The sequence below is a fragment of the Tribolium castaneum genome, chromosome 10 (genome assembly GCF_031307605.1).
Source record: "Tribolium castaneum strain GA2 chromosome 10, icTriCast1.1, whole genome shotgun sequence".
Classification (NCBI taxonomy): Eukaryota; Metazoa; Arthropoda; class Insecta; order Coleoptera; family Tenebrionidae; genus Tribolium; species Tribolium castaneum.
In genome coordinates this window covers 5,323,453-5,348,252 of record NC_087403.1, presented here as the reverse complement: position 1 = coordinate 5,348,252, position 24,800 = coordinate 5,323,453, and the positions used below count along the sequence as shown (strand labels likewise).

The 24,800-nt window shown below is 37.0% G+C and overlaps 1 protein-coding gene across 2 annotated transcripts; it reads left to right on the top strand.

Moving 5' to 3' along the window:
• The first annotated feature begins 108 nt into the window (after positions 1–108).
• Positions 109–24,469, top strand: kcc (kazachoc). 2 transcript variants are annotated; one of them, XM_008201341.3, is made up of 15 exons: positions 109–444; positions 19,178–19,695; positions 19,748–19,983; positions 20,137–20,318; positions 20,369–20,690; positions 20,741–21,253; positions 21,308–21,501; positions 21,555–21,723; positions 21,773–22,178; positions 22,228–22,335; positions 22,420–22,470; positions 22,648–22,776; positions 22,822–22,961; positions 23,013–23,152; positions 23,201–24,469. In XM_008201341.3, the coding sequence occupies exons 1-15, from the start codon at positions 294–296 to the stop codon at positions 23,290–23,292; spliced, it is 3,351 nt and encodes a 1,116-aa protein (XP_008199563.1). In that variant the 5' UTR covers positions 109–293; the 3' UTR covers positions 23,293–24,469. The 2 variants fall into 2 exon arrangements, with proteins under 2 accessions (XP_008199563.1, XP_064215471.1); XM_064359401.1 differs by lacking the exon at positions 22,420–22,470.
• Positions 24,470–24,800: the final 331 nt, after the last annotated feature.

The window sequence follows — 24,800 nt, the reverse complement described above, 5'->3', positions numbered from 1 at the left end:
TTGGTAGATGGCGAAGGCTGTTACTTGTGCAGTTTGACATCTGTTCGAGATGTCGCTAGTGACGGTAAACAAATATTGTTATAAATAGTGACAGCTGTCAGTTTCAGAATTTGTGCGCGCTTTGACAATAAACTGTGACGACAGACAGTTTAAGTTTGTATGTTGGCACTAATTGTTAATTCAAATTAAACAGAAAAAAAGTTCGATCAAAACAATAGTGTGTGCTGTGGTATGTTTCCGAAACATTTGAACCATTCCATAGTGTTAATAATTTAAATTAGACTTTTTAAAAAATGCCGGAACGTTTTCGTGTTTCAAAATCCGAAGATCCAAAAAACATTTTTGTTAAATATAGTGACTCGCATTTGTCAGAAGACGAAGATCATGTGAAAGAAAAGCTCCTGCCATCGAATAATTCCGAGTATAAGAAGACATCCGGTCAAGGTAAGTCTTAGTAACCCCGAGTATGTATATTCTATTTCAGTGGGAGCAAATTTGCGGTGTAACTTTGTTGATTCGTAATCCAGCCAGCAATGTGTCCGTATAAAGGTGTTTAATCTCCCTTCTAATTCCATTATCTTTGGGAAGGGTTGTGACGCGTGTTTTACCCTCCTGTTTCTACCTGTTGTCGATCACGTGTTTGCAGGAAGAATTTTCTTCTATTTCCGTCAATAAATCTATAAGTACAGTGTATCGACTGGGAATATTTAGTTCACGGCCACTTGGTTTTAATTAAAGGGGCGGTAAAACAGTGTTTAGTGTCTGGACTGATACTGATGTTCACTTTGTTAAAAATCACGCAGGTCGATCAATCCGCCCCTGAATTAACATATACATGGTGACCTTTGCGGTAGTCGCAAATTTCCCACCGGGTAAACCGCGTGCGCCCAAATCGGAGGACGCACTTCGTAGAAAACCACCCTATCGACAGGATGAACGGAGTGGGAATCCGACTCGTGCGAAGATCATACGAAGACGAGGAAGGTACCGAGACCCTCAAACTCCCCCACTTGCACCCCGTAGCTCGATCTGAACGACCCACTATTTAAATTACCACTGCAAAAACTTATTAACCAGACATCAATCATAACTATTCCCGTACGATGCGAGTTTATTCGCCTCTCTCAAAGGGGTGGTGGCCTTGTCAGTGATTAATGCTACCCGAATTGATCACTTACTTGTTTCCATTTCACCGACACTTTTTATTTTATCCAACACCTATGTCAATTTTAATCAACTTTCGTAAGCCACTTTTCCTACTTTTACGCTCCATTTAATTATGGCCCACTTTAATACATATACCACTAACTTGTGTTAGCTTTCAATGTCCGATAATTAAATTTTGTGCTAATTGAGTGTTTAGTTGTGGTCTTGACATATCTAATATCAAACATTTTAACACTCCCTTTCTAATTGTGATATAACTTTTTTCTTCAAATCCAACTTGATTTGTGAAATTATTTATATCCTCGATGTAAATTTCCGCTGTAATATATCTCGTTACAAAATTCGATCATCATTCTTCCACTTGAAGAATTTCTCTTCCACCACTTCCCCAATTTTGATGCTCATCGCTGGCTCAATTATTTATATATTTTTCTCATTTATTTATTGACGCCGTGCTTCTCGCCGGATGCGAAAACTGATACATCATCAAGGTCTTCTGTTTAGTTATTCGTGCTTAGAAAAATTGCCTAGAAAGAGAATTTGAATTTGACAACAGCGTGACAATTTCACGATTTCAAGCACGCAACTTTCCAAAATTAAAACGATACAGAACTTGTCGAGACATTAACCCCTACGTTTTTTGCTAATTAATTGCGCCGTGATATTTATAAATGAACCATGTGCACGCATGCATTTTATTGCAATTCAATCGCTGCTCTCGATTTACATTCAATGCACCTACTTTGGTTTTTTAATAATTTTAATCAGTATTTTCCACCCGACTGAATTATCGATTGTTGTTGCATTGTCAGTTCGGAAGGGTTGGATTATTTCAACCCCTTTTAGTCCTCCCGTAACCGACAAAACCAGGTAGGATATTACACGTTATAAACCATCTGCGCCTTATTTTTCTTTTCACTTTAATGTATTTCAACGAGTGACAGAAGGATTAAATTTACACCACCATACAAATTCAATTGGATTAAATTCCGGCTATGTGATACAAAGTAGCCGCCGAGACGTTAATTAAATGATGTTAAATTTGCTTGTTTATTCAGAAATCCCCCATTGTAAACGAACGCACCTTTACTTAACATGTCTAAAGTTGCAATATAAACAAAATCGCGAATTCATCCGTGGTCGCTATTATTGGCCTGAATTCTGTTTTTCTTACGATCGCCGATTGTTATTCAAAGAAACACGTCCGAATTGCCGCTGGTATTTGTTTCTACTTGTGAGAACAGGCGTACTTTTTTCTATAATTGAGTGTGAACACAATTCGATAAATAGCAACTTGTTGAACTAACAATAAGTAGTATCATCTAAACTCATTTATCAAGAGAATCGAGTGCTACTGCTGTGAATCCGGAGGTACAACAACAACACACATATCATATTTCCCTTGGGAACAAACTAAAAAGATGCGAGCCTAAAAATAAAACAGTATGGTATCAAGCAGAGCTCGTTTTCTATCAAACATTTTACCGGGAAATGTCAATTTCGCTGAAAAATTTGCTGCAAACTCTTATAAGTATCTGTCAAGAGGCGATAAAAAATGTTTGGAAATTCACACCGTGCTTATTTAAACTTGTCTTGTCCAAACAAAACATTCTTCAAATTTAATGCAACTGGTTTTACGATCCCTACAGCTTTTCATCGCTAGATTTATTCGTCAAAGTCCAATACTTCGAGTCGAAAAATTTGATAGCCCCATCATTTCAAACAGATTTCTCTATGATGGGCCGTTGTTCCGGTTTTGCAGTACGTGATCCTGTTCAAAAGTTGACTTTGATGGATCGTATCTCGAAAACGAACAAGGATTTCGGCGATACCGACACAAGGACAAGAGCAAGCTTTCGCCTCTTACGCCCACATTTACATAAAACTGTTGTCCTATGTTTCTGTATGGAATTATTTTGTTTTCATTAAAGTGGCCCTCGAAACAAATAGATTATTCTGGGGGCTATTTTGTCGCCTTAAGGATTTTACGACTAGTTCTATAATCAGGGGTTGTAAAACGCCACATACTTCAACACAATATCGTACTGATTTATAACACCTCAAGAAATCGAGCTCGTTAGTAGGTAACCACAAACGAGTCGTAAACGCCAAGTCAACAAACATCCCAAGCAATTATTTGCTCTTAGTGCCCCTTCGCAAATTTTCAACAATATTGCCAACTAAACTGTAGTTTTATTCCGCCGATATTACTTTTATATCACATTTCGCATATGTAGCCGTTCGCGTTATGTTTTCATAGTAGTAAAGATTGCTTTATGGGTAATTGTAACTTTATCATGTACCACGGATCTTAAAGCAATTAAAAAAGGCATTTTAAAATAATGAAGCACGGTAGTAAAATTTTGTAACTCGGTTTGTAATGAATAATTAATTTATGTACTCCAATTTGTGAATCAATGAAAAGTTGACCTTTACTTATCACCGCCACCTGTGCAACAAAATGAATAAAGCTGTCTCTGATAATTAAAATCTGCAATCAAAAGAATAACAGCAGTAATGAATTCGCGGATTTTATTTTTCTTTTAATTAAAATGTTAGCAACGAGTTTTTTGCCCCATGTTATGGAGAGGAGTGTCCAAAATAAAAAAGTTCAAACGCTTTTATTATTCGACTTGTTAATCCTTTGCACTGCAAAGCAAGCTTAGAGGATTTACCCGGAAAAATATCCTGCGATATTAACATAATATTTAGCTTCAAAGTTCGCTGTCTTAACACATGTGGCCACTTTAAAAAATCGTGTTTATTATGTGAGCAACCCAATTAATTTGCCAATTTGGGCTTATGCTAAGCCCTAGGATTTTTTCATTCTCTAAAGTTTCACTGAAAAGCCGATTTACATATTTCCTCTTAGTTTTATGAAAAACCTTAAAATTTAATGTGGGTAAAAGTTCGGTGGTTTCGAAACTTCACAACTCCATCAGTTATTCTTCCTGAAACGATGCTAAATAATTAATATCGCCTCTCCATCGGATAATTTTTTCCGTAGTTCGTCGTAACAAGCTATAAAGCGACTTCTTGATTGATTCACATAAATATTAGTGGATCAATCGGAGCCCCGGTCGTTTAAATTTGCAACATTTTCGTCACACGAATCGTTGAAAGTGGGTCGATATGTTAGAATTCGCCGCAAAAAAGTTGTATTGATTGACAGCGTATTGTGAGCAGGCGAGAGAAAAAGGGACGTAATTATATGAATAAATGATGATGTGTTAAGGCTACGATAGTCCTCGAAATCAGCGACAGAAGCTGAAGAATTAATAGGTGATGGGGTTGTAAGTGTCGCGTTAATTAGTTTGGAGAGTTGTCGGAATGAAACACCGTATAAATGATTAACGAAGAGGCAAATACATATTCGGAATGCACGTTATTATAAATGGAGGATTCTCCGAAGTCTGAATCGATGGATATTTAATTAATTGAGACTAGGGCCAATTTACCGGTAAAGTTGCCCTTAACGAGGGGGAAACTCGGAGCTTTATCTTCGAGTCATGCGTAATGTTTCAAATTATTAGTCTTTTTGAAATCTTGTGTGAATTGGGAGCAGACCCGTAAAATTATATAGCAAACGTGAACGTAACTTGCTAACCCCACATTATTTCATGAGTCATCAAGGCGATGGTATGTAGCTTTTTATAGCTACTCTTGTTTCTCGGATAATAACAACATTTGCCCAAATTAAATTGAAAATTCTAAAAGCAACGAGTGTAAATTTTTTAGTGAGCAAAAGTTTCATGTCATTGAAAGCCCTTATAAAATGGAAAATTATGCACATAATTTCCCCGCGTTTATAGACAAATTTTCGCGTTAAAAGAAAAATTGCCCCGCTACTTATTATTTTCATTAATAAAACAGCGGAGTGATGTTTACACGAAAAAATCGATACGAGACATATGGTACGAAACGTCATGAATAAAGCGTCCAGAACAATCTTCCTTTATCAGTAAAACCGTTTGGAGTTAGTTAAATCGACGTATTTAATAAAAAACACACACGTACCGGCTGTGATTTAATTAAAAATGAGGGAAATTAAATGAGTTCTTTCTCCCTGCTCAATACCAAATTAGCAACGTGTGTGCCGCCGGTTTAAAATGCCTCCAAAAAGCTCGTTTTTTATTAACGAACTCATTTGCAACGCTCCCGTACTTTACGTTAAACAATCACTTTCAAAGAAAAATTACCATCAACTTTTTAACATGCTTGTTTTTGATTTTGTTTTGATACAATCAAATTGGTGGATGCGCCGGAGTTAACTTCCATCATCAAAGCTTTGTGTTTATCTCAATAAATTACGAAAGTTCGAAACTGCTCTTTAAAATTAATTATTTCCTTATTGGGAGAACTTACATTGTTTAAATTTATTGCTGGTGTTAATGTAATCATTTGTCAATTGATAATAAAACACTGTTTTGTAATATAAAATGGACGAAATATCACGTAAAAAATAACAGATGTCTGCTCCATTTGAGATAAATCATAAAATTTTTATTAGGAGAAAATACGAGTTGTGAGCAGACTCCCTGCTTTTTAAGTGATGGCTCGAATAAAAAATTATTTCAGATCGTGCTTCGAACGCTGCTCTAACCTAATTATTTCCACATTTGCGTTGATTGTGAAAAACATAATACAACCAACAATGTCAAATACAATTAATTATCCAGCTTCTCTCTTATTATGTTTACTCAACAATATTTGAACTTTATGATGGCAGTCGCTCAGTACCGTTGAGCTTTTTATGACACTGAAGCCAACAATCATCCTTCTTTATTACTATATCTTCATTTTTTATATTCACTATCCCCGAGGTATTTGCCTTTCAAATTCGAATTATTTGCACGAAATATTGTAATAATTTTCTACAGTGATAAAACCCTATTTGTCAAAAAATATCTCTATCCTCGGTTGCGTTGGTTTAGTTCATTATGTCTTATTAAACAAATTTACTTTTACGACACCTATACCCAATTAAGACCACGTTTCATTCAATATTGACTCTATTTCAATATCTTTTTGAATAACTCACTGATATCTGTTATCTCTCCTTGTTATTTATATAAATTTAAAGCCGAGAGATGCAACCGTTTACAAATATTGGGTTCGAACGAAGAGATTACGATTTCCAATTATATATTTACGTATTATATCGATTTTGGCTTTTTGCAAAAATTAATCATTTAATAAAATTAAGCTTAACAAGATTATGTAAATAAACCAAAAGGTTAATTAGTTTTGCAAACCGAGAGCTTAAAATAATTAAACGTTATATATATTTGTTATATCATGCACATCATCGTGACGCCACCAACATTTTTTAATCGTCATCCTATATTTTCATTACATCCTTACATGCAAAATTGAGGTCTGATAACATTAATGTAACACGTTTACATTAATCAAGATAGGTACGATCACGCTCAACACTGTGTATACATCTTTCATGTTCATTACCTTATTTAAAGTAGGATGTTACTAAAATTAGTTCAAGAACTATTTTAAGATTTCTGTGAATGATTATCTGTAAGTGACATCTTGTCGATTAAAGGAACGAATAGAGTATAAACCGTGCACTTTATTATAAATGGTGTTTTTGTCCAAATTCGTATTAAAGCTAAAACTGATTCATTATTTTCTTAAAACTTGGTTAATGTGTCAATTTAAAATCCTCTAAAACGCATCCAGTATTTAATTACTCCCCATTTTAAAGCGTTAGCGTAATTTGGAGGGTAGGCAGAAATATTTTCGTCACCTGGAATTATCTCATTATCTCTTGAATTTTCAAATCCGAGGGCCTGGTATAAGTAATAAGAAGATTTTGTGCTTTTTACCAGCTCTTCTGTAGAGGATACAGTTTTCAATTCCCTGCTACATAAATAAAGCAAACAACGTGGGATCGAGTGAGCATCCTTGTTTAATTCCTCTGAGTTTCTTCTCTTCTGTCTACTAAATTATTTCTGTATCCATTTTCCTCATTGTTTGCTGTTATATTGTCACAATTCTCGCTTTTTATGATCATTGTTCTTTGAGAGATACACCTTTTGGCTGTCTTTTTTTCCTTGGTATTTTTTCCTCTTTATTATGTTATTTTTCGGGCAATTCATTTGAGTCAACTGTCGACAAATTCATTACAGAGAGCGGGCGTCGAAGCCTAAATAACATTTTGTTTAAGTAATTAGAGTTTCGCTCTGTGGGGGTTTCATAATTCCAATTCATTTATAAGTTTAAATATTGTTAGACTTCAAATTGATCATTTATTATTCAAAAAGCTTGGAATTTCTCACATTTGGGAAAATCGGTTGCGTTCATTAGTCCATCGAAAATTTCATGAAAAATTCGGTCAAGGCTTCAGCTTTAGGGTCGTGGCTTAAATAATTCATGAATTGATAAGGGGGTAGTGAAAGATTGCTTTTTACCAGTTGTGACGTCCCGATTCGGATACTTTCTCTAATTTTGGATTAATTTTAATGTTCCATCTGGTGTAAATTCAATCATCACGTGAAGATTATCGACAATTATTTTAAATATTTGTTCGAAATTCTAATAACGCCCCATTATTGGTTGTTTGGATAGACTTTGTACTGTAATTTACGACAAGTTTGCTTCACTTAATCCCGAGTTTTAGTAAAAAGCAGTTTGTTGGTGAACCATGACGAAGAACTCATCGATCATTGGTAAGTTTCGGCAAAAAATTAAATAACTTCGGACTGAATTAGAAATGAGACGAGTTTCAACCAATGTAATTAATTCCTGCTTTTGATCAGTTGCAAAACTTATCGTTCATTGAATTTTCCACGTGTTTCGTTCCCATAATAAAGTTTTTTTTGGCAACTAGTGAAAGTAATTTATCATAAAATCTGAAAACTGCCATTTTTCCAGTGCACGCAACTTTGCAATATTTTCATGATTTTCCCTCAACAGGTGATATCTGACTATTTCAGTGCCAAACACAGCCACTCAATCCTACTTAAAATAACCATCAGCGCTCTTGTTTACTATTAATTATGGGATTAAATTTTCATTGATTTGCGCCGAAGAATTAAAGGCTTTCATTTCGACCGATAATTGAACTGTATATTTTTCAAACCACAGCAAACAGAACCCGACTCTTAAATTAATTCGTGTGATCGATTCAAAATCATGCATATAATGACCACTCTGTGTATAATTAGCGATAATTTGAAGTTTTTATTGGCGCGATTTCGGCTTGCGGTCTTTAGCAATTATCAGAGAACAGCTCGTCAAATCAAATAAACAACTAACGTTTAACACAGTCGTAAAGCGTGCCGCTAATAAACAATACAAATCGTGTTAACTTTTAATAGCCGTATTATTTATTTAAGTTGATTTAGAGAATGATGCGCCATGCCCGCTCCCCACTTTTCCGACTTATTTAATAAACCAATGATCCCTCCAGACAAATTAATTTATCAACGAAATTTCCTGTTTTTGACGTGGGTTTGTTTATATTATTTCGTACAGGTTGTGGGAACTAATTCGAATTCACCTCTCCAATAGCTTTTGGTTGTGAAAATTGTGTTTCCGGACAATGGTCGACGGGCCATTTGTCCCTCCTCTTGTACACCACAAGTGTATCAATCAGACCTTTTTTCCCGTGACAAATACATTATGAGTTATTTAAAATTTTACCCTCGATTGAGACGCAAATGTCGTAATTTAGTCTCGAAAAATGAATTGATTTCAACGAAAAACTTGCAATAATGAAATAAACGTTGGATATTTGTGTCATTTTAAACTGATTGACACTCAATTAATTTTTTTAATCAGACTGAGCGAAACTTTGTTATTTTTCCTAAAAATCCACCCTTCCATATAAGTATATTAATGTCAATTTAAGCACATATTGTTGATGTCATGTCCGGTGGAAATAAACAGGAATTAAATGAGTTAAAAATAGTTACCAACAATAATGTATTTCAAGGTTTTATTGGCAGGGTGAAATGGGTACAAGAAATTTCGTAGCCATTCATTTCCCATTTGTATTAAAGTTTCAGGATAACTACCCATGGGTTCGTAAATAAAAATGTTTCGTGTTACATCGGCTTGGAATTCTAATGCAAATTACTGTTTCGTTTTACTTATTGTAAATGTAAATAACATTTTGATAAGAACAACATATAATTTAAAACTGTTTTTATATAAATAATTATGGTAATATTTATTTTACAAGTGTTTCTTAATTGTGACAAATTGTACGATTTGAATCGTATTACCTTTTTAGTTTCAATTATTTCGAAGCTTTGCACACATAAAATATGAAATTCTAATAACTCATTTTAAAGTAAAAATGCTCGTCTTTTCCTCACTTTAAATGGAGATTAGAGGCATTCAGGCATTTTCAATGTATTGATATGTTACCACAAACAATCGGTAATGTGTTTATTTTCGACAAGTTATTTTGTTTGACTGTCGTTACGTACATTAGTGGCCATTACATTTAATTATGTCACATTGTCAGCCCAGTACTTGATCAAGTAAAATTAAAATAAAGTCAAGTAGAAGCATTCTCGCAGCAAAGGTTTAGCAACTTTTGCCTTGGAATGTAATCTCAAGTTGTTTGGAGTTCCGGAGTAATTGCCGCAAATAAAGGTTATCTCTTTAACACCTTCCAAGAGAATATTATGAGGGTCACAAACGTGCAGCACTTTTACAATAAGACTTCCAAACTGTAGGCCGAACAGTGAATATTGGACAGGAGTCAATTTACATTCTACAGGCCTCTCAGGCACCATTACCGCTGTCTAATGGCAACAAAGTGTGGAGTATAAAGGTTACAAGATCACTCAACATGGGAATATCATGTCTTTCACCGAGAGACACTATGTACCCATAATTTACTAATTATAGGACTTGCATAACTAAGCGACAGCCTCGAGTATTTTTCCAGAATTTGCCAGTAAATCCAAAGTTTTGGAACGATTAATTTTAGGAAATTCCGATAATACTCGTATGATCACACGTGCGTACTTATTGACGACAAAATTAGATATTGGCCTGTTTTCAATTTTTAAGACCTGTCTGCTACCTGGAAATAACTGAAAATGCGAACATTTTAATTTTGATATGAATTGCCTTTAATTGTGCTTTTCCCTGATTATTAAAAAATAAACTTATTAAGAATCCTTGAGTTTTTCCCCTGCATCTTATTCTAGAGATTTTTGCACAAAAAGGTCTCGTTAATGAAAAGGAAATACTGAAGACAAGATAAAAAATGTAAGAGGAGAACTTGAGAATTTAATGAAAAGGCACCAGCGAAAATATTTCCATTATTGTTGTAAATTCCTGAAATATGGATCGCGTAACTGTTATTGTAACGTAATATAAAGACGGTTTGTTGTATTAATCGCTTTTGTTGTTGATAAGATAACTATATTTGATCACAGTTGGCAGTATTTAAACATAACTTGCAGTCTTTATCGTAATCAAGTCCAATTCTAGCACGCATTTATGGGGCGTTATTGATCAACAAAAGGGTTAATGTCGTTTAAATAAAGCGGAAATGTACATAACTCGGTGTATATTTGAAAATGCCATTAAAGAGCGTAATTAATTGAGTGCTCATTAAACGAATTCATTTAGGAATAACTGCTACGTCAGAGGGCGAAATAATTAAAAAATAATTGACTGTATCATTTAGTTTTCAGTCGAAGAGATTTTGTTAAATTAAACGCGATTGCTTACCTCCCACTTGAGTTGGAGAGTGTTCCGTTGCCTCTTAAATTTCGAATTTTTAAGGGGTGTCGTTTTTACCGGGTATTAAATTCTTAATGTCATATTTAATAAGTATGATACGCTCCAAATAGTGGAATTTTCGAGGCTTTCGCGCAAAAACAGATTAAATGTGTGTTTTTTAACTTTTAATTAGGGCGCTTACACTAAAAATTTCTACATCGTTAAGTGAGGATTTAACTCGACTCAAAATGGGTACATGATATACATTACCAGTAATAAACGTCGACAATCACAGAAAATATGCAGGTAATTAACATTAATAAACATCTCTTTATAAAGCAAAAATGCAGTCAATGGTGATTGTATGCAATATGGGGCCAATGAAATAACAGTTAAACGTTATGAAGTCCATTCAGTATTCTTGAAACGCGTTTTCTGAAAATCCATTTTATTGACCTACTTTCGATTTTTGGAGGGTACGAGGAATAGTAATATAAAGAACCCTTGTTTATTGTTACGCCACATAGAATGAATGAGGCAACTAGTGTAATATCGATTTAAATGCGTCCTAAGTTTTAAAAAAGGAGATTTTTTGTTTAACAGAGTGACGGATTTGCACATTAATGTAAATTTGATTGTGGACTCGTCTCTTTTACATCATATAAAAGAGCTAATGCATATTCATAATTCAAATGTTGAAGCACTGAAGCACATTCGTGTGGTATCTTGATGGAGAGAACGCTGAAATTCAGTCTGTCTTCAAAAGTTAGCCTAATTTGCGGCCAAGTTTGGACACTGTTTGTCTTAATAAACTCGGTAAAATGGAGAAACTTTCAAATCGAGTTGTTTTACTTTTACCCTTCGGTTTGCATAAAAACTTTTCAAATGGAATATTTTTTGTATCGTGAGTTTGTAGAATTGATTTTATTTGTATGAAATTCGTTCTGTAAGTAAAATAACGACGGCGACGGTGAAAAGCGAACATGTTTCATGTGACATTCCTTTGTATGGAGGGTTATGTAAATTTCCCGGTTGGGGTCCTTTGTTTGCGGGATTTAAGTATCATAATGTTGGATTTTAAGACGTGTTACTTGCGTTGAAAGAAACGAATCAATATGACAACATCAAAAAAGAGATATGAAAAGGTTATCAAAGCAAAAGCAAATTTGTAGAAACACAAAATAGGAGATCGAAGAGTGAAAGTGAACTGAGGGTAAACGTGAACGGGAACCAATCGAGAAACGCCTAAAAGCTACTGAAATGTAATGTACAAAGAGAGAACATTTTACCCCAGAAGGTCTATATAATAAACAGCTTTGGCGAGTAATGGAATATATAGTAGGTAACCTTTGAATTAGACATCCAAAGAACCCGAAACATCATGTTGCATTTGAAAATTTTATCTCGGCTGAATGGGTTACTGTCGTTCTAGATGAGGTGCGAAATCGATTGAAATTTATCACAGAATGTGGAATAGACCTAAGCAATATTCGGATTTAGATTAGAAAAGTTCAGAAGTGATCAAAAGCTCGACTACACTTCTATAATATCATTGATCACTGAAACAATCGCTCGCGGCACCTCTTTCCGGCTTTTAATCTCGACCAGATATTCAGCGTGTTATGTATATCTTTATTATTACAAGTTTCAACGATTCGTTGCCAAATTCTTCTTACATTTTTCACTATAAAGAATCGGGATCTGAAGGTGACTTTAAGGAAGATAAATTATTAAAAAAACATACATAATACATGATGTACTGCGGAAAACCGATGCTATTCTTAGATCAGAGTACATTATCACTATAATTATTGATACAGTAGGAAACCCAAAATAAAATCTATACAAATGTTATCTTTGAAATGGAAATCAGAGCGCTACTGAATAAAATTAGTGAGCATCTATTAGAAAATTATTTTACAATTTTCTGCAGAATATTCGTATTCATTTCTGTTGGTTGAAATATAGGATGATGTTTAAACTTATCTCTTCGATGTCACTCAGTTGTCAATTCAATGACATTCCTATCAATTTACGGTAGTCGATTTTTCCATAGGATTTTTCTAAAGCTTTTTTGACCGTGAAGAAGTGTCACGTAAAATCTCTCGAGTTTTTTTAAGATTGTCGTCAAAAATTGATCAGCGAACATTTTTCATTTCTTTATTTGAAATTTTTGTGATGAATAGAAGAGACGATATCGCGAGAACTATCGTTCGGCAGGAGGTGCGAAATCAATAAAAATTTATCAAGTGAATTTGTGGTAGAATAAGGTTTATTGGAGGCACAGAAAACGATCAAGAAGAATCTCGAGATACCTATATCAGGTTCTGTAATTTGTGGCGATGTCATTGATTAGAGTACGGAAATAATAGCCCGCGGTTCTTTGTCTTCGAATGTTTGAAAAATTGCTGAAATGTGAAATTTAAAGAGTAGAAGTGGAGACAAGTTCTCCAAGTCAACACTGTGATCTATTAATTTCGGTCAATTAGTTTTTTGCTGCATCTGGATGATTTTAGGAGAGTAGATGGGTATGTTTAATCATTTGCAGTTGAATTCAGCGTCGTTTGTTGATTGCGCGGGTCAATAACTGAGATGACCGTTTGATGTGGTGTTCTTGCGGGGTTAAGAGTCGGCACTCGGCAGAGCGGTTACTTGGAGGAGTTGGAGGAAGCCCTCGCCGTCAGGTGTTCGGGTGTAAGTGTGGAATTGGAGCAGGCAGTTCGGGAGTACGGGAGCTGTGGTACGGGAGCGGATTGGCCTCGGATCCGGGCCCGGGTCGGGGGCGGGGGATCGGGATCCGGGCTGGCGGCGGCGGCAGGGATGCTGCGCTGGACTCAGCTTCAGTAACTCGGCGGCGGCAGCGGCGGTCGGAGTCGCGCGTCGTGCTGGAGTTGGCCCTCGTTCAGCGTAATCGGTGAATGCCGGCCACCCGCCATGTCCGCTGGCGAAGATGACTGCAAGGCCCCAGCGTCCCCTGCTGCCAAGCCGGTCGCCGACGGCCACTGCTCTCCAGCGAAGGGAACAGGTACTGTGGGGGCGCCGGCCCGGGGCGCCCGTATCGATTGCCACCGCCCAGCCACGGTGCTCGGCTAACCTACATTCGGCCCGGCCTTGCCCCGGCCCGATCGCCCCGATATCGATCTCTCTTCGGATCGCGCTCGACACCTGGACGTCGTCCTCGAAGGCGTCGCGACGCGCAACGCTGCGACCTACGCTAACCTGCTCTGACTGCACCGCGCGCAAAGCGACCACCAATCGCCTGCTCGCGGCTCGCGCTCTTTTCGCTTCTGCTCATCTACTCCACTCGTTCGAACCTCGAAGCTCGATTGCTACCCTTTCCGTTACCCGTTCACAATGTCCACATTCACGTTCACACCAAATACTTCCACATAGTATAAAACATAAATAACTTATCGATTTACTTTCGCCCCGAATCACCAACGTGCAATTCGTTATTCCACCCCAAATGCAACCACTTCACACTTTTGCCGTTTTCTTTGTTTCCATCACTCGAAGTCGAATAAAAAATACACTAATTGTTATTCCGCTCACAAATTCACTTGCAAATATTACGTTCCGGACCCATTACTAATTAAAACAAAATGATTCTGTTAAAGAACATTTAAAGCCAATTAATTGACGATTAGAAATGCTAAGATTGAACAAATAACTTATTTATAATAGCACAACTAGCAATTACTCAAGTCTCTATAGAAATATTTTAAATTTCCGGCGATATAAAGTAACACACCGGAAATAAATTCTTCAAATAACGCGGGAAGTGACTCGTTGACCGAAATTCACTGAAAAATCAATATTTATAGATTGAGTCTTTTGATAGAGCTTTTTGGGATATGTTAGCAAATAACCGAGCGTGACATTTACTGAACCAGCTTCTGCCATTCTATAACGAGGCCTCATTAAGCTCTGCAAATGACAATTTTGTTCAACTCCACAATTATAATTCTCTTCCACCTTATCTAAAAATAAACTCCATCGAAATGACTAATTTGTTATGCAATTAATTGTCTTCCAACGCAAATTAACCAAATTACATTAAATCGTAAAAGCTCCGGAATGTCTTTATCTATCCTTGTATGTAGTTCGAAAGCTCTCTTGTGTTTTATTTGAATTGTTTGCATACCTGGAATTTTCCAGAATTTAATAACATTAAAGAAAAACCCGGTGCAAAGGAAAAGAACAAGATCGAAGTATTTGTTTCATCGAGCCTTCAGAATTTTTTCCTTTCTTTAATAAAGTTACCGTTTTGTTCACCCCCCAAAAATCCCTAATTAGAGAATCTAACCCGAGGGAGTTGTCGCTTTTCAAATATCTCCTTTAAGCTCATGTCGCACTTAACAAATAATCGATAGGATAAATTGCGAAATGAATCTGCGAGAAGAGGGTGGAGATTTTTGTTTGTAGGTCATGCCTCGATGCAAACTTTGACCTAGAAAATACCGCAGGGACGAATGCACGATTTTTCTTTCCGTTTAAGTTAAATGATTCGAATCGCTGAATAATGAAAACAGGCTACCCATTACTCAATTAGTGTCTATTTGGCATGGTGTCGCCTTTTCGTTACATGTTTGCCTAGGTCTTCCTTAATCCTCCTCTGGGGTTGCTGGATCGGATCGATGAGCCTGCGTAAGGCTGTAAGGCCACGAAAGAGAACACGTCGATTTCGAATAAGCTTTTTATATTTCGTGATATGCATGCTCTCATCTAACAAGGTCTGTTCCGCCCCAACAATTCGAACGCGAATAAATCATCATAATATTTTAAGATGGGCTCCATAATCCTTCCCTTATCGATCATTCCATTTTTAGATTAGGTTATAGCTACTTTATATGCATTTTACATATGAATCCTGGTGTTACAGATTGGTACTGTTCTATTAACTCGGTCACGAGTCCCAAGTCGATTTCTCGCCCCTCTCTTATCTCCTAAGGGACGGCCCTTTTCCTAATCCTTTATTTGTGTCCCGATCGAAGCGTTCCCAGATAAAACTCGACGAAAGCATCGGATTAATCCAACAAGTTAGCCCTCTGCATTGTCCAGATTTGTCACAATTGAATCAACCTGGCGGTGTGGGTGGCAACGTTTTCTTACGGCTTCTCTAAACAAAATATAAAACCGCAAGAAAGTTTCAAACAATTCCTAATCAAGTTGTAACAACTTCTGCGTACATTTCCATTTTTAATATCATTTGCTTTCCATTACGAAACCCATTATTTGCAATCTTGAAGTTGCTCGGGATTAACTCAACATTTTCAGTTTATCGCTAAATCACATGATACAAAACAGGATTTCGAACATGTATCAATGTTACATTACGCAAATATCACGAGTTAATTTTAAACGGTGCCAAAACCTATCGCTAAATGGATTTCGACTACTTTTTTCAACCAAACAAGACACCACCATTAATTTTAATTGCTGCAGTTTATCATTCAGCAAAAATTTAAATGCAATGTTTACCGCGTGACCACTAATTAAAACTAATGGTAATAATAAATATCAATCGACGAAATTTACATAAAATATTAGTCCCATTATTGACACTTTAACTGGAATATTCACTTGCAAATTATCGCAGCGGAAAGCTCTGCTCAACTTTCACTTGTTTAGATTTAAGCTAAAATAAGTGCGATCGATTTTATTTCGCAACTAAATTGCTCTGAATATTGTAGGCAACTGTACAATTTCAATTACGACCGTACAAACTGCAGGAGTAATTTTTTCTCGTCTGTTTATTGCCAACAAATTAGTCTTTATCTTTTAATAGTGTTAGCTAATCTACTAAACACTTTGATGGGTTTTGGCCGCTGAAACTAACTAGATCCTGTTTTTGCAACAACGCAACGTTACAGTAGCAGCATTGCAGTATCGTAAAAATTATCTCTGAAGCTGAAAGTTTTGTTAAAATAAAATAGAATCCCTAATCGAGTTCGACACATAAATTTCAATCCCGACGGAAGACGGAATTTTCTGCTTCATCTAAAATGGGAAAGATTTGTACGTGGATTAATTAACTTTAATAATTAAATTCGTTAGATTACCGCCAACGTTCGTCTTTCATCTAACTACTGCCAACATGGAAACTTCATTCTTAGCTAAATGACTTTAAAGACGATTTCCTTTCAGTTTCTAATTATTTAGAATCTAATTTTGATGTGAGATCATCAATATACGCACCCTGTCTCGCAAGTGGGTATAATCTAGAATGATTTTGGTACTTATCCAAATTCTTTGCGGTTCGCAATCAATCATGTTTTTGTGAAAGTCGTATTAGAATAAATTAAAACACTTGAAATCACCAAGTTTCGCAGCTTGTAAAAATTGACTGGTAATCGATAACAGGTTTTTGATTTATTGAAAAATATTTGTTCTGAGGTGTGGTAGAAAAATTGCAGATACTATCGTGCTTTCCTTAATTAGATTTCCTCTTTATTCGCAAAAATCAATCGATTTTGTTCTAAACTTCCCTATTTGGCGTTTCACTTTTTTGATACTGGACAGTTTTTTACGCTGCATTTTCAACAATATTTCTCACTTTAAAAAATCAGTCTTCAATTCAAAGGCTTCTTTCAGCTCTTCACATCACAATAGAGTTTTACCATAGAAGTGTCAAGGATTATGTGCAATAATTCATCCGCTTATTTCACGCTTGCATTTTAAAATTTATTTTTAATATTGCTAATGGAATCACTTGTTACGTTAGCAATAACGATAAGATACACAATCTTAGCCTAATAATCTTTTGTTTATCCTCCTAAGAGGTAAATACAGCTTCAATTTGGAAGGATCAACTCCCATTTGCGTATCTTGCTCGAGATGGATCAATGCCAAAGTAATAAAAATAAATCAAAATACTGGAAAGTACAATAAAATAAACTTTCTTTGTGTTTCAATTTCGCCTCGAGGACTCCCGCTCGACTCGTATTAATTGCGAAAATTTCGACGCGCTTGCGAAAACAATGAGAATTACTGGCGTTCGTAAAATTGCGGTTTAAAAAAAAGAACATGAGTAAACATGGATTAAGGATCTACTCAGCTTAATCCCCAGATCAGACTAATTGATAAGCAATTGCTCTATTTTTATTGCTTAATATCAGAAATATTATGGATTTATGGAACGTAATCCTCTATACCCTCTTTTATTACGTAACTTTTATAAATCGGCTTTTTGACATTTAGATGAACTAAATAGCGTTATCAAGGGTAATTGAAACAGAGATATATCATAAAACATCTATTACAAAAAGCAAGGTGTTTGAAAGTTAATATGTATTTGAAATCGGAAGGCTCAAATTGACGTAATCATGTTTGTTATTCCAATTCGAGTAAAAGTAATGAATTTTTGATCTATAGAATCTGCTATCGGCGCAATGCAAATTTTCTGAATGAGCTTTAAATTGGTGGAAAATTACAGATTTACGTCTCTCTCATTTTTTAGTGTTTAGCTTTGACTGCATATGATGAGTTGTTGACGTTTATATTACAACTTCAACTTCGTTTTATGATGAATGTTTTCGGAGCGATCCACAAATAATAAAAAAACTGCAAACAAACTCTTCTAAAGCGCGCCACGTGTATGGCTAACTTCAAAATGAAACTCCAATTTCGTGTTTGACGCATATTTCAATAATATTTTGGTAATTTATTTATTCCCTGGCAAGTTCTCATCCTGGAAATAGACTTTCTAATTAAACGATGCAAATTATCTGTTTTGCATTTTGCTGAGCGTTCATAATTTAACCTATAATGAAGTCAAGGTGTTTACTTACATCCAAAATGAACCTTGGGAAAACTTCAATAACTATTAGCCTTACTTACTCACAGTTGAAGAATACGAAACATGAAGTTTTATTAAAAAAGCTGCTTTGTTTCAAGCTCTTTTGTAAATATATATACGGAAATTGATTATGCTACGGGAGTAGCTTTGGGTAACAGAGCCACATGATAAGTTATTTTAGCTGAAAATTCCATTAACAAGATATGATACGTAATTGTAACTGGAACAATACCCAGTCTTTGCTGTTCCACTTTACTTTAGTTGTTCTATACACTCGTGGTAGCAATGAATCCACCATGGAAGACTATTAAGTTGTAGTCATAAAATTCTAATAAAATCCTTAAAAGTTACTTCGATCTTGTTATTCTCCATCGGTTCTAACTTGTTTTTCCATCGTAACTTTTTTACTTTTCAACTTCGAGCCGAGAGCTTTCGTATTTATCTCAGCGTCGAAGCGAACTTTCCGTCGCTCTAATGATGGCGTTGACACTCGACATATGGTTGCAGGAGATGGCGCCGAAGAGCAACCTTTTGTGTCGGAAAAGATGTCGGGGTACGAGACGAACTTGTACCTCTACTCCGAGGAGATGGAGGACAGACCCAGGATATCTACCCTCATAAGCTCATTAGCGAACTACTCGAACACCATTCCTCCAGCATCCAATGATCCCGATGCACGGCCGGCCGGTGGGGGCGCCCGTATGGGCACCCTCATGGGCGTCTATCTCCCCTGTATCCAGAACATCTTCGGCGTGATTCTTTTCATTCGGTTGACGTGGGTGGTGGGCACAGCAGGGGCGATTCAAGGCTTCCTTATCGTGTTGTGCTGTTGCTGCGTCACCATGCTGACCGCCATCTCCATGTCGGCGATCGCCACCAACGGGGTGGTGCCCGGGGGCGGCAGTTATTTCATGATATCCAGGTCACTTGGTCCAGAGTTTGGCGGCGCTGTTGGCATGCTGTTTTACACAGGGACGACGTTAGCAGCCGCGATGTACATCGTCGGTGCTGTTGAAATTGTCTTGGTAAGTAGGAAGAGGAGGGCTAGTGGCTCAGTTCCCGGATGATCTTTTCTAGACCTACATGGCTCCTTGGTTATCAATTTTTGGGGATTTTACAACAAATCAGGACGCAATGTACAACAATTTTCGGGTCTATGGAACTGGGTTACTCGTGGTGATGGGAACTATTGTGTTCGTCGGGGTGAAGTTTGTCAACAAATTTGCCGCCGTTGCTCTTGCATGCGTCATTCTCTCCATACTGGCTGTGTACATTGGAATATTCCGCAATATCAACGGCAAAGATGACTTGCAGTTAGTATAACCGTTATGCACGTATTTGTTTCTCCCTTCTGATGTGCATGTATATGTACTAACCAAACCGTTTTAACTGATTTTCTCATTGTGTTTCTGTCTCCCGACTATCATCTTGCAATCACTACTAAGACATACATCCTCATTTTACAGAATGTGCGTTCTTGGTAAACGATTGTTACGTGTCCCGGCTGCTGATTGTTACAAAAACGGTAGTGGTTTCATACACAACATGTTTTGTCCTAATGGAACCGCTAGTTGCGATCCGTACTATGAACGTAATGACGTAAGGCTAGTTCAAGGGATTAAAGGGTTGTCATCCGGTGTGATTTTGGGTAGATTTTCATTGGGGAAATTGGTTCAAAATTAAATTCGTAGATTTTAGACAATATCTACGATAGCTTCTTGGAAAATGGACAGTACATAGCAATAGGGAATAATCCTGAGGATATTGAGCCAATGGAACCTCACAGAGACACTGCCCAAGTGACGGCAGATATAACAACAACTTTTACAATTTTGATCGGAATATTTTTCCCTTCAGTGACTGGTATTATGGCTGGGTCTAATCGTTCGGGTGATTTAGCTGATGCCCAAAAATCTATACCAATCGGAACAATTTGTGCCATTTTAACAACGTCGACTGTGTATTTATCATCTGTGATTCTCTTCGCTGCTACTGTCGACAACCTTCTACTTAGAGATAAGTTAGTACAAGTCGGCTAAAGACTGCACCAAATAAATGCATTACTTTCAGATTTGGCTCATCTATAGGAGGTAAATTAGTTGTAGCCAACATGGCGTGGCCAAACGAATGGGTCATTTTAATCGGATCATTCCTTTCGACCCTTGGCGCTGGTCTCCAGTCACTGACTGGAGCTCCTCGCTTACTCCAAGCCATCGCCAAAGACGGTATCATTCCATTTTTATCACCGTTTGCCGTATCATCAAGCCGTGGCGAGCCAACCCGAGCATTATTATTAACTATTGTCATTTGTCAGTGTGGTATATTATTAGGAAATGTTGATCTTTTGGCGCCCTTACTCTCGATGTTTTTCTTAATGTGCTACGGTTTTGTAAATCTCGCTTGCGCTTTACAAACATTACTACGAACACCCAACTGGAGACCAAGATTTAAATATTACCATTGGTCCCTCTCATTTATCGGCTTATCGTTGTGCATAGCAATAATGTTTATGACCTCTTGGTACTTTGCGCTTCTCGCCATGGGAATGGCAGGCTTGATCTATAAATACATCGAATACAGAGGGTAAGTTAATTAACACGCCCAATCATCGCTAAATAACCGAGCAATTTATCATAGTGCCGAGAAAGAATGGGGTGACGGCATTCGAGGTCTAGCGTTGTCAGCAGCGCGATATTCATTACTCCGCCTAGAAGAGGGTCCTCCCCACACCAAAAACTGGAGACCTCAGCTCCTCATTCTCGTTAAATTAACAACTGATCTCGTTCCGAAATACAGAAAATTATTTGCTTTCGCGTCGCAACTCAAAGCTGGTAAATAAACGAAACACCAGTAACTGACAAAATATATTATAGGACGTTTGCAGGGAAGGGTTTGACAGTTTGCGCTGCTGTAATTGGCGGCGATTTTACACGATCGTACGGAGAAGCGATGGCAGCTAAACAAAGCTTGAGAAAAACCATGGACGAAGAACGGGTCAAGGGTTTTGTCGATATTCTAGTGGCACGCAACATTACCGAAGGATTATCTAACTTGTAAGCTCTGCTCTTGACACGTTTCGCGTTTTCGACGTTTCATTTTTAGAGTGCAAACTTCTGGTCTTGGTGGCATGAAGCCGAATACGGTGATTTTAGGATGGCCGTATGGCTGGCGACAGTCGGAAGATGAGCGCACGTGGCAGGTTTTCTTGCAAACTGTTCGGAATGTGACAGCCGCACACATGGCGTTATTAGTTCCTAAAGGTATCAACTTTTTCCCGGACTCTACGGAGAAAGTCTTCGGGAATATCGATATCTGGTGGATTGTTCATGACGGTGGTCTTCTCATGTTGTTACCCTTCCTTCTCAAACAGCACCGCACTTGGAAAAATTGCAAGATGCGCATTTTCACTGTTGCTCAAATGGAAGACAATTCCATCCAAATGAAGAAAGATCTAAAGACGTTCTTGTATCACCTCCGAATTGAAGCAGAAGTTGAAGTCGTTGAAATGGTACGCGTTTCTCGAATTAGGCATTTTTTTCGTCACAGTAAAATTCTAGATGGACAGCGATATTTCGGCATACACCTACGAAAGGACTCTGATGATGGAACAGCGGAATCAAATGTTGCGAGAACTTCGTCTCAACAAAAAAGAAAGTTTGGGTGTGGTAAGTTTTTTTTTATTAATTTCCCCACAAAAACATACATTATTATTTAATGTATAACTTTTAATATACACTTTAACCTGCAAGGTGGATTTGGTGGATTTCAATGAAATGTCAACTGAAGAGAAGCTGCCTCTGGTAAAGCATCATCGTGTTTTGCTAGATTGGCTCATGGTTTATTGCTTTATGCACGTTTTTTTGTTAAGTTCCCATCTTCATCCTTAACTGTGTCTAACTTAGGTTTAAATTCCGTGGACTCATCGCGCCCATTCCGGATTCAATTCACATAAACAAATCATACGATTTTATTTTTAGGTTCAGTCAATTGTAGATCAACACCATCAAAATATCGATGCTAAAACAGCCACCAAAGTTAGGTTCCAGGAACCTAGCGCTGAAGGCGATAAAGATAACAAAGCGGCTGAAACGGAACCGACAAACGAGGTATGTCATCAAGACGAAATAAATTTGATTATAAAATTTTTTCAGCCTAATTCACAGACGAAACCCGAGGATAACGATAATTCAACAACAGAGAAAGAAGATCCGTCGGAGAAAGAATGCAATGAGGAAACAAAAGAGAACAATATCTCCTCCGAAGAGAAAAAGAAACCCGCAACGATAACCCCGTGAGTAATTCCAAGGTGTTATTCATTACATGTTTTATTGTTTTTCTCTAGTGACGAAGGCAACGTCCGTCGGATGCATACAGCTGTAAAATTAAACGAAGTGATAGTGAATCGTTCTCACGAAGCTCAGCTTGTGATCTTGAATTTACCCGGCCCTCCAAAAGACACCAAGATGGAAAGAGAATCCAATTGTGAGTCTGGAGGGGGGTTTAGGATTGACTTAATCCGAATTTTTGCAGATATGGAATTCTTGGAAGTGCTCACTGAAGGTTTGGAACGTGTGCTCATGGTCCGTGGTGGCGGTCAAGAGGTCATAACTATCTATTCGTAACTTAAATATGGGATTAGATTTCGAAATTGGAGTGTCAGTTTTGTATTGTCTGACAGCCAAGCAGTTAATCAAAGGACATTGCTATGGAAATGGCGATAGCCGAACAGTATTTAATTATAAAATGTTACCACGTCTGGATAGTGATTATGCCAAAGAGATACTTATTTATTCTTCTCAATGTTATAGATTGTATGAGCGGTGAAGTTGGAGGATGTACAGGTAGAATGATGGTAATCGTTTTTCTGTACCGTCTCCTGCTGGAACCGACGTGATTCTCTATCCTATGTAATACTGTATCAAATCAAAATGATGTTCCGCGAAGTGCTCACTTTTCTATGAGAACGGCTGGGCCATGCCAAATGCCACTTGAGTGCATGCAGTGTTATGATAGGGCGTAGCGTAAGACTTGGTAGAATAGCCTAATACTGCTAACACTAACGAGTGTATTCATGTAGTTTCGTTAGTTCTGTTATATATCATATTACATTTAATGTCCAGCGAATTTCTTTTACACTCAACTAATATCGATACTTAGAGTGTCATTTTATAAATTCAGTAAACATAAAGTGAGTGTGTACTTAAGTACGCTATCATCTCAGTCTCATTAGGTGGTAAAATACGCGTATATGGTATATACTATAAGAACATTACTGAGCAATATTAACTAATAATTACTGTATTAAATGTCAAATTAATTATGAAGTGATAGGATATTCACATGTACAATCTATACCGACCGCCGGAGGGCGGGCTCTCCGTGCTGTGACAGGTGACAGTGCTCACTCACGATCAGTTCTCTTGCATGCTGCGACCGACTCTGTCTCGTGCGGCCTGCCGTAGAGATAATAGTGCACTAGTGATCTCAACTAGCCTTAAAGGTACCTTGAAATATTAAATTCTATTTATTTATATCTATGTGTCACTAAATTAGCTGCTGCCAGATTACGCCATTCTACATCAACCACTTATGACTGTTGGTGCCCGCGTCCCAGTGGCGTTCAAATAGAATTTATTTATTGTCATCCGAGCTAGTCGTTATCACTTTTATACGTTCGATTATTATCATTTCTACCCAATCTCCATCTATTTACCATTATTGTAAATGGCGCAATCTGTTTATCTTATTATTGACAATGTGTTCATTGGATAAAAATATTAAATAAAATTACATAGTATAGATATCTCTTTCATTTCACCTTCCACCCTCCTCAACACATATTTTACCACAACGACCTTCCCACAATATTGATAAAAATGTTTTCTATTCTTTTATTTCTTTTTATATTGCAATATAAATAAAAATGACATTCTATCCCCCGATGAATACCTAATTTCATCACGCAAACCTACAACGCCTATAATAAATTGACTCGGCAAAACATATTGCTATAAAAATCCACAACACGACGCACCTACACAAGTAATGCAAAAATCGAAATTTCACCGTGAAATTATCATTGAAATATCGATTACCACAACAACTCGCCTCGGTTTGACCCGCCAGACCT

Bases quoted from the DNA above. Each gene is read 5' to 3' on its own strand.
- kcc (XM_008201341.3), top strand. From the start codon at position 294: ATGCCGGAACGTTTTCGTGTTTCAAAATCCGAAGATCCAAAAAACATT. The intron at 21,502-21,554 runs GTAAATAAACGA...GGACGTTTGCAG, and splicing joins CGCGTCGCAACTCAAAGCTG to GGAAGGGTTTGACAGTTTGC. The intron at 22,471-22,647 runs GTAAAGCATCAT...TTTTATTTTTAG, and splicing joins CTGAAGAGAAGCTGCCTCTG to GTTCAGTCAATTGTAGATCA.